Source organism: Micropterus salmoides, unplaced genomic scaffold (genome assembly GCF_014851395.1).
Source record: "Micropterus salmoides isolate LMB-PRFRI ecotype aquatic unplaced genomic scaffold, ASM1485139v1 Ms_hic_scaffold_19, whole genome shotgun sequence".
Classification (NCBI taxonomy): domain Eukaryota; kingdom Metazoa; phylum Chordata; class Actinopteri; order Centrarchiformes; family Centrarchidae; genus Micropterus; species Micropterus salmoides.
In genome coordinates, this window is record NW_024041039.1 from 20,588,618 (window position 1) to 20,597,390 (window position 8,773).

Genomic DNA, 8,773 nt, shown 5'->3' on the forward strand with positions numbered 1-8,773 from the left:
ACTTAATAAATCACTAACGTCACGTCTACTTGGGCTTAAATCAATTTTGTACGAACTGAATTAAAATAGCCTATAAACTCAGTCTAGAGGTGGACCAGCCGTATGCAAACACGTTATTTCTAGCCAAAGTGCGTCCGCTGTGTCTTGTACCGCCAGAAAATAAATCAGGTTAGAGAGATACACTTTGAAAATGTGCAAAGTCTGCCAGTCCTCCAATTAGTAAAAAAAATTGGTCCGACGCGTTTCCTACTGAATCGGTCACCAGTTGCTGAGTCTTTCTTTCTCTGCAGCGGACAGTTCGTTCACGCTGCACGCTCACGGTGTCCCCCCGACGCTCACTTGCGCGCGCCTCCAACAGCGACCGACAACAGAGAGATGATATAGTGGGGTCTGCAGGGCTACCACAATGGGAGGAGTATGAAAGTTACCCTGAGCCCTGCCCACAAACTGCAAAACATATAAGACGCAGGAGTGAAGCAAAAAGCAAGCACTTAAACCTTAAACCCTAAGTCACTTCTCATATCAGATATTTGAGGTCTTTATCATGACTGCATTGGCATTTGATTGACACATCTTTTATTCATTTTAAATCTGATATGGACATACAAGAGCTGTATTGATTATTTTCTTCCAAAAAAATAAAACAGCTAAACAGACTTGGTTAAAAAGTGAAGATCTTTTTTTATTTGTGTGCAGAAAAGTTGTCACAATGGCACTGGACGCAGAGTTTGGTGTGAAGGGCAGCAGCATCATCAGGGAGTGGAGTGGACAGGTTCAGCCTGCTCTGGTCGCCTCCTTTGTTTTCCTCTTCTGCCTGGAAGCCTGTCTGTGGGTGAGGAACCTCAGGCTCAAGAGAAGACTGCCAGGACCCTTCGCCTGGCCCGTGGTGGGCAACGCCATGCAGCTGGGCCAGATGCCTCACATCACTTTTGCCAGGCTCGCCAAAAAATACGGCAACGTGTACCAGATAAGGCTGGGCTGCAGCGATGTTGTGGTTCTGAATGGAGACAAGGCGATACGTCAGGCTCTGATACAGCACAGCACTGAGTTCGCAGGCAGACCAAACTTTGTCTCTTTCCAGATGATCTCTGGAGGCAGGAGTATGACATTTACTAATTACAGCAAACAGTGGAAAGCACATAGGAAAGTAGCCCAGTCCAGCCTCAGAGCCTTTTCCTCCGCAAACAGTCAGACCAAACAAGCCTTTGAGCAGCATATTACAGCCGAGGCCATGGAAATGGTGCAGGCATTTTTGCGTCACAGCACTGATGGACGCTATTTTGACCCTAGTCATGAATTTACAGTAGCTGCTGCTAATGTCATGTGCGCTCTCTGCTTTGGGAGGCGATACGGACATGAGGACCTGGAGTTCAGGAACCTGTTAAAAAAGGTGAACAAGTTTGGAGAGACAGTTGGGGCAGGGAGCTTGGTAGATGTCATGCCCTGGCTTCAGTCCTTCCCTAACCCAGTCCGCAGTGTATATGAAAACTTCAAAAACCTCAACGAGGAGTTTTTTGCCTTTGTGAAAGATAAAGTTGGACAGCACAGAGAGTCCTTCAGCCCTGATGTGACCCGAGACATGAGTGATGCCATCATAAATGTGATCGAGCACAGAAAGGACAGTGGCCTGACCAAAGAGTTTGTGGAAGCAACAGTCACAGACCTAATTGGAGCAGGTCAAGACACAGTATCAACTTTCATGCAGTGGATCATCCTGCTCCTGGTCAAACACCCAGACATGCAGGCCAAACTGCAGGAGCTCTTAGACAAAGTAGTAGGCCAAGACAGACTGCCATCGATTGAGGACAGAAGCAGCCTGGCATACCTGGACGCCTTCATCTATGAGACCATGCGCTTCACCAGCTTCGTCCCCGTCACCATCCCACACTCCACAACCTCAGACGTCACTATCGAAGGTCTCCACATCCCCAAAGACACGGTGGTCTTCATCAATCAGTGGTCTGTCAACCATGACCCTCTGAAGTGGAAAGACCCACACATTTTTGACCCTGCACGCTTCCTCGACGACAAAGGGGCCCTTGATAAGGACATGACCAACAACGTGATGATTTTTTCAACGGGGAAAAGACGCTGTATCGGCAACCAGGTCGCCAAGGTGGAAGTGTTTTTATTCACAGCCATCATGCTGCACCAGTGTAGCTTTGAAAGTGACCCCTCCGAGCCCCTCACTCTTGACTGCTCCTACGGGCTCGCGCTGAAGCCCCTCCAATTCCGTGTCAGCGCCAAGCTCAGAGGAAAGCTGCTTGGCTTAGTTTCCCCAGCATGAACTGCATGTCGCAATGCTTTGACTCAAGGCCAGCAAACGCTTTCCCACCAATGACATTTAACAGTGAGTATCAACATACAGTACCTGCACTAAATCCTACTGTTTCATATTTAATATTGATATTTAATATCCTAACACGGAGCGTATTTGAACTATTGTTGGTGCAGGGTTGAGAACATCAAAGATGTTATGTTAGCTACAGGTAGAATTTGAAGTTGTGGACTGATGGGATCAGGACAAAGGTATAACATTTCTGCTTCACAAAATATTCTATACTTGATCAGATTTTGTACATAATTCTGAGTTGTGTGCCTGTTTTACATCCACCATTGAGCATGTACATGTATGGTGTGTGTGCAGGAATTAGCTACTTTTCTTAAATGTCAATTTAAATAAGTATAACTGTATATGAAATGTTTGTGTATGTTATAAAGTCACATGATGACTTATTGTTCTCAACTGTAATATGTAACAGTATATTTAACCTTTGCCACGTTAAGAAGTTACAATTTTTTTTAAAAAATAATTTCATATTTCAGGTATGACAATAAATGTAATGTGTTTCACTATCTACTGTACTCAAAGCATATGGACAAATTAAACACAGAATGCTGATCAAAGTGTGAAGAAAAAAGGCTGGAATGTTTGTGAAGGAGGAAGTCTTTCATCAAGGAATGTCCATCACAATTCTGAGGATGAAGAAGAGACACTGTCATGAACAATGAAGACTTCACAAATGTTATGCATCCAGGGTTCAGTTTTATTTTACAAGCACTGAAGCTAGCCCATGCCAAATACACATGTCTCATCAGTACAAAAACCCCACAAATTTCTTTCACTCGTGAGGCTGTTTACAAAGTAACCTTTTCAAAGCTACATGGATGTCACTGCACTCTCTTCAAGCCTCTGCATTCAGGAATTAATGTTACAAGGCCCAATGGATGTGTTGTCCTTGAATGTTTAAGCAGTCATCTTAGAGTATATTGTGTTATCAATGTGTTGGCTTTATATGATGGAAAATGGAAGAATAAGCTATATCTGAAATTAATAAAGGAATTGTCAATGATATTTGTGTCTGGTTTAATTGTCACTTTAGCCTTTAGAGTTAGGCTAAACTAAAATCTCACAATACTCCTTTAAACCTGCTAAACTGGGTGTACGTGTATAAACTATGAACTACTTTCTCAGTCTCAGTTGTTTTTATCTAGTGTCAGATATGTGCCAACAATGTGATATTGGGCACTACCATGTTTAGATGTCTGTCATTACACATTCCTCCAAAAATAGAAACCTCTGGGATACTTAACTCGTGGCTGAATATCACTTAAACCCAAGCTGATGTGTTTTTACGCTCTTCCTTTTGTTGCACAAGCACCCACACACAAAGATTTATAGCTAAACTCCTCTCATCTGAGTTCTATTTAAAGCTATTTTGACGCAGCCACAACCCTAATAGCTACATTATATCTGTGACCTTTGTTTAAAGGGCTATTATACCAACAATAATGTTGTGCACACATTTTTATAGAGCATAATAAATCCTGCTGTTTGTATCTGTTCAGTGTTTGGATGTTAAACCCATAGCTTTCATGGTGATATCCCAGGGTCCTTTTCCCTGTATGGTTATAATTAACAGCTTGGCTGTAACTAACAGAAACCAAATCTTGTTTAAAATGGCCACAGAAAGTCCATAGGAAAGTACAAAGAGCAAAGTCACCAAACCCCAGCAAAAAAACTCCAGCTTATTGTCCATTACTTACTACACAAGCTACCATATTCCATCTGTTATATCACATTGCTAAAGTGCATCATTTTTCAACATTAACAATTTGATATTAGACATTAGTTACCTTCAGGACCAAACATAGTATGTAGAGTTGTTTATCTTTTAAATGTGACATGGTAACATGTTATATATATGCCATTTTTGGCAACAGGGCCTATTAAGTAGCTGCCCTCCTATTCCGTCATCGTGCAAGGGACGCTGCTGGCAGGAGGCCTGAGTGGGAATAGGACTAAGGTCTGCAGGCTGTGGTCGAAATGGGAGGGGAGAGATAATAAAAAACCTGAGTCGTTGACCCCTCCCACCATAGAGATACATATAAGCGAAGTGTGAAGGCTTGAATCTGCATTCTTCTAAAGTGGTCATCTGAAGACGTGCTGCACCACTGCTAACTCAACCTGACCGAGCCCTTCTCACCAGCTTCCGTGAAGGAGGGGTGAGACAGCATGTGAGTCAAGTCATGGCTGCTGGCAGATTATAATATGAACGAAAAAAAAATAAAGATTTTATATTTTAATGTATTTAAGACTTAAAAAGAGAGACTACATGAAATGGTTTCTTCTTTTTAGTGAAAATTGACTATTTATTGGACGCAGTGAGCGATAGACAAACTACAGGATAACACAATGGCTCAAATGGACGCAGAGTTTGGTGTGAAAGGCAGCAGCATCATCAGGGAGTGGAGTGGACAGGTTCAGCCTGCTCTGGTTGCCTCCTTTGTTTTCCTCTTCTGCCTGGAAGCCTGTCTGTGGGTGAGGAATCTCAGGCTAAAGAGAAGACTGCCAGGACCCTTCGCCTGGCCCGTGGTGGGCAACGCCATGCAGCTGGGCCAGATGCCTCACATCACCTTCGCCAGGCTCGCCCAAAAATATGGCAACGTGTACCAGATAAGGCTGGGTTGCAGCGATGTTGTGGTTCTGAATGGAGATAAGGTTATCCGTCAGGCTCTGATACAGCACAGCACTGAGTTTGCAGGCAGACCAAACTTTGTCTCTTTTCAGGCTGTCTCAGGGGGGAAAAGTATGACTTTCACAAGTTACAGCAAACAGTGGAAGATGCACAGGAAAATTGCTCAGTCAACGATCAGAGCATTCTCATCAGCCAACAGCCAGACCAAAAAAGCCTTTGAGCAGCAAATTGTGGCTGAAGCCACAGAGCTAGTTGAGATTTTCCTTAAACTCAGTGCTCAGGCCCAGCATTTCAACCCGGCTCATGAGCTGACAGTAGCTGCTGCTAATGTGATTTGTGCCTTGTGCTTTGGAAAACGCTATGGACGTGATAATGTTGAGTTTAGAGCCTTGTTACAGAGGTCAGATGAGTTTGGACAGACAGTAGGGGCTGGCAGCTTGGTAGATGTGATGCCATGGCTTCAGTCCTTCCCTAACCCAGTCCGCAGCATGTTCAAAAACTTCAAATACCTAAATCAAGAGTTCTTTGGATTTGTCCACAACAAGGTGGAGAAGCACAGAGAGACATTTGATCCAGAGGTAACAAGGGATATGAGTGATGCCTTTATTAGTGTGATTGACAAGGCTGACAGTGACAACGGACTCACCAAAGGCCACACAGAGGGGACGGTGTCAGATCTGATAGGTGCAGGCCTGGACACGGTCTCCACGGCTCTTAAATGGATTCTCCTTCTGGTGGCGAAACACCCTGAAATTCAAACCAAACTCCATGCGCTCATTGATAAGGTCGTGGGACGAAACAGGTTACCATCTGTTGAGGACAGAAGCAGCCTGGCATACCTGGACGCCTTCATCTATGAGACCATGCGCTTCACCAGCTTCGTCCCCGTCACCATCCCACATTCCACAACCTCAGATGTCACTATCGAAGGTCTCCTCATCCCCAAAGACACGGTGGTCTTCATCAATCAGTGGTCTGTCAACCATGACCCTCTGAAGTGGAAAGATCCACATATCTTTGACCCTTCGCGCTTCCTGGATGAAAAGGGCTCCCTAGACAAGGATCTCACCAACAACGTTATGATCTTCTCAGCAGGGAAGAGAAGATGCATTGGGGACCAGATTGCCAAAGTCGAGATATTTTTGTTCTTTTCAATTCTACTCCACCAGTGTAGCTTTGAGAAATGTGCTAAGGAGGACCTGTCTTTAAACTGCTCCTATGGTTTAACACTGAAACCTTTAGATTACAAGATCACTGCCAAACTCAGGGGAGAATTACTTACAGGACAATAAAGAAACGTGACAATGAGTTCTCCACTTAAAAGAGTAGCAATGCAAGATAAGGTATGTGTTCTAAAATAAATATCCATGCATATGTATGTTTCACTGAGGAGTTTTATGTAATAACCTTATATTTATCCACAAAAGCGCAAATGATAAGCTTTCTGACTTCTGTAGACATTTATTTTTTTTGTGACTAAAGACAGTACTGTACTGTTATTTCACACAGTTACCCTAAACATTTCTGCCAGTATATGTATTAAAGGTAAGCACCCTGTACATGGCATTAGTAAGCATGTGAGTTAAATCTGAACTCAACAGCAGTCTTGCTCCTCAAACTGTGAGTGACTGAGAAAACCTAAATATATCTGTACTGGCTGGGCTACATCATGTAAGAAATAGAAAAAAATGAAATGAAACTTTGATGTTTCCTCCAAACCACAGTTCATTGTTATATATATGAGGGTATTTAGTGGAGTTACCCTAAATTGCAATATAAACCGGTGGTGATGAATAAACTTCGCTTTAAGCATTTTGTTTTTTTCGCTGATGAGCGGGGGAAATCATGTGCCAGCTGTGTGGTCTCAACTGAATCCTCTGAACAATTATTCACCCAGACACTCGTTTATCTTCGTATGTATTGAACTTTGTCACGTCTGAGCTTAATGCAAATATAGTGTGCAAGTCATCAACATTCATGTACTCTTAAATCTCTATCTTTACTGTTGTATTCTGATAATAACTCACGTCACATGTGACATATGTCTAAAAGCCACTAATTGAAGAGCTGGTTATACTGTCTTCTTCCCTTAGTACCTTACTGTCTGAATAATAAGCTATATAACAGCTAAATAATGTTTTAATTATAAGCATGGCCAAGTGTGATATTGTATGTACAATAAACATTATGTATTGATTTCTAATTGAATGTGTGAGGTGTATCAGTCAAAGTAGCCTAAGCACTGAGAATCATAGAGGCCAAAGAGGTCAAAGGGATAATAATAGATCCTGATGTCTGGTCTCAGTGTTGTTGTGAAAGATTAATATGGGTTACAGGCCCTGCATGCTCTTGTTCTCCACCCCTTACAAGCAGGCTGTGACTCAGTACATCAGTTCAGGCAACAGTAGGCAGCCAAGCGCTTCGCTCGTTAATATTTAACACGGAGCGAGCTGTACTTTTGACTGCTGTGTCATTCGTTTCTGAACGAACACATTCAGGTTCAGCTAAGTCAGTGTTATCTCCCATTCTCGCCCGGTGTCTGGTTGGGCTACCCTTGGACATTTCAGATGTCTATGAGTCGATAGCAGCTCCACAACAGAGAGATTCCCCTTCTAAATTTCTGCTAGTGTTTCATTTAGAAAACTGAGCAGTAAAGAAGAAACATTATCCATTATTTAAAAAAGGGAATATTGGAGAAAGGTCCAAATAAATTATATAGCAATACCTTTTTTTCTTTTTTCCTACCCCATTATTCATCTTACAACCCTCAGATTTATCTTGTCTCCGCTGTATATAAAGTCCTTAATACAAGCTACACTTCAACCAGCTAAAATGTAGTGATGCATCACTATTAACAATCTAATAATGTAATTATATGAGGTACAAGGGCCATTTTTCTGCAGAACGAGTCATTTTACTTTTGATACTTTAAGTGCATTTTGCTGGTCACACATCTGTGCTTAGGTATCATTTTTAATGATTTCTTACTTAGAATTGAGAAGTACTTTTCCCACCAATGTCAGATGTCATATGTTTGAAATATACCACGGCTATGATTGCCAGACATCTTTCATGGCCGTCAAATGCTGCTTAGCTGCATTCAACCTGACATGACCCACCTGTGTTTGTATTAGTGTCTGACATGGTGGTTAAGCTTTCCATTATTTCCTACCACCTATATATCACCTTCAGTATCATAGGAGGTACATCATGTAACCCTCCTAACATTCTTCCTCCTAAGTGATTTTCCTTATTTTGGGAAAACCGAAACCACCCAGTGCTCAACATTTATCCTTGCTGTAAGTATGGTATATAAATATTAGTTTAAGTGTGGGTTAGCAGCTTATCATTTTCATCCCCCCTCTTCCTTTAATCTCCCCTTCCTTGCCGCATGGGAGTGTTTCCTCAGTGAGTGGTCTTATTGCTCCACAGTCTACCTGCATACTTGCAGGAGCAGCACTGTGGCTGAACTCTGAGGGAGGTTGTTTTCATTGAGGTTAACACAGAGCAGGCTGAAGACATTCTGTACTGCAACAGGCCCTCTCTTCCCTCTCTATTTCTGTGCTCTGATACCGCAAGGACCCTAGGGGAGGAATGAGCCAACTAACCTCCCCTGTTTCCTAAAACATCAATGAAATGTGTCCATCTGAAAGGCTCCCTTTCACCCTGTGTCACCAGCTCTTTGCTCCACTTACCCCACAGCCCTCGCCCTGCCGGGTTTCACTCCATAAAAGAAAACAGAAAAGTGTACAGGCTGACAGTTTTTCAACTCCGAGGTTATTCATATTCTGCAC

At 42.7% G+C, this 8,773-nt stretch overlaps 2 protein-coding genes across 2 annotated transcripts; both read left to right on the plus strand.

The window, feature by feature from the left end:
• The first annotated feature begins 489 nt into the window (after positions 1-489).
• LOC119909999 (cytochrome P450 1B1-like) lies at positions 490-3,355 on the plus strand. Its single transcript, XM_038728327.1, has one exon. It carries the CDS (start codon positions 710-712, stop codon positions 2,285-2,287), a length of 1,578 nt encoding a protein of 525 aa, XP_038584255.1. The 5' UTR covers positions 490-709; the 3' UTR covers positions 2,288-3,355.
• Positions 3,356-4,414: 1,059 nt separating this feature from the next.
• On the plus strand, positions 4,415-7,182 carry LOC119910000 (cytochrome P450 1B1-like). The gene has a single exon (XM_038728328.1). It carries the CDS (start codon positions 4,697-4,699, stop codon positions 6,269-6,271), a length of 1,575 nt encoding a protein of 524 aa, XP_038584256.1. The 5' UTR covers positions 4,415-4,696; the 3' UTR covers positions 6,272-7,182.
• The last annotated feature ends 1,591 nt before the right edge of the window (positions 7,183-8,773 follow it).

Excerpts from the sequence above, each read along its gene's own strand:
- LOC119909999 (XM_038728327.1), top strand. The coding sequence starts at position 710 with ATGGCACTGGACGCAGAGTTTGGTGTGAAGGGCAGCAGCATCATCAGG.
- LOC119910000 (XM_038728328.1), top strand. The coding sequence starts at position 4,697 with ATGGCTCAAATGGACGCAGAGTTTGGTGTGAAAGGCAGCAGCATCATC.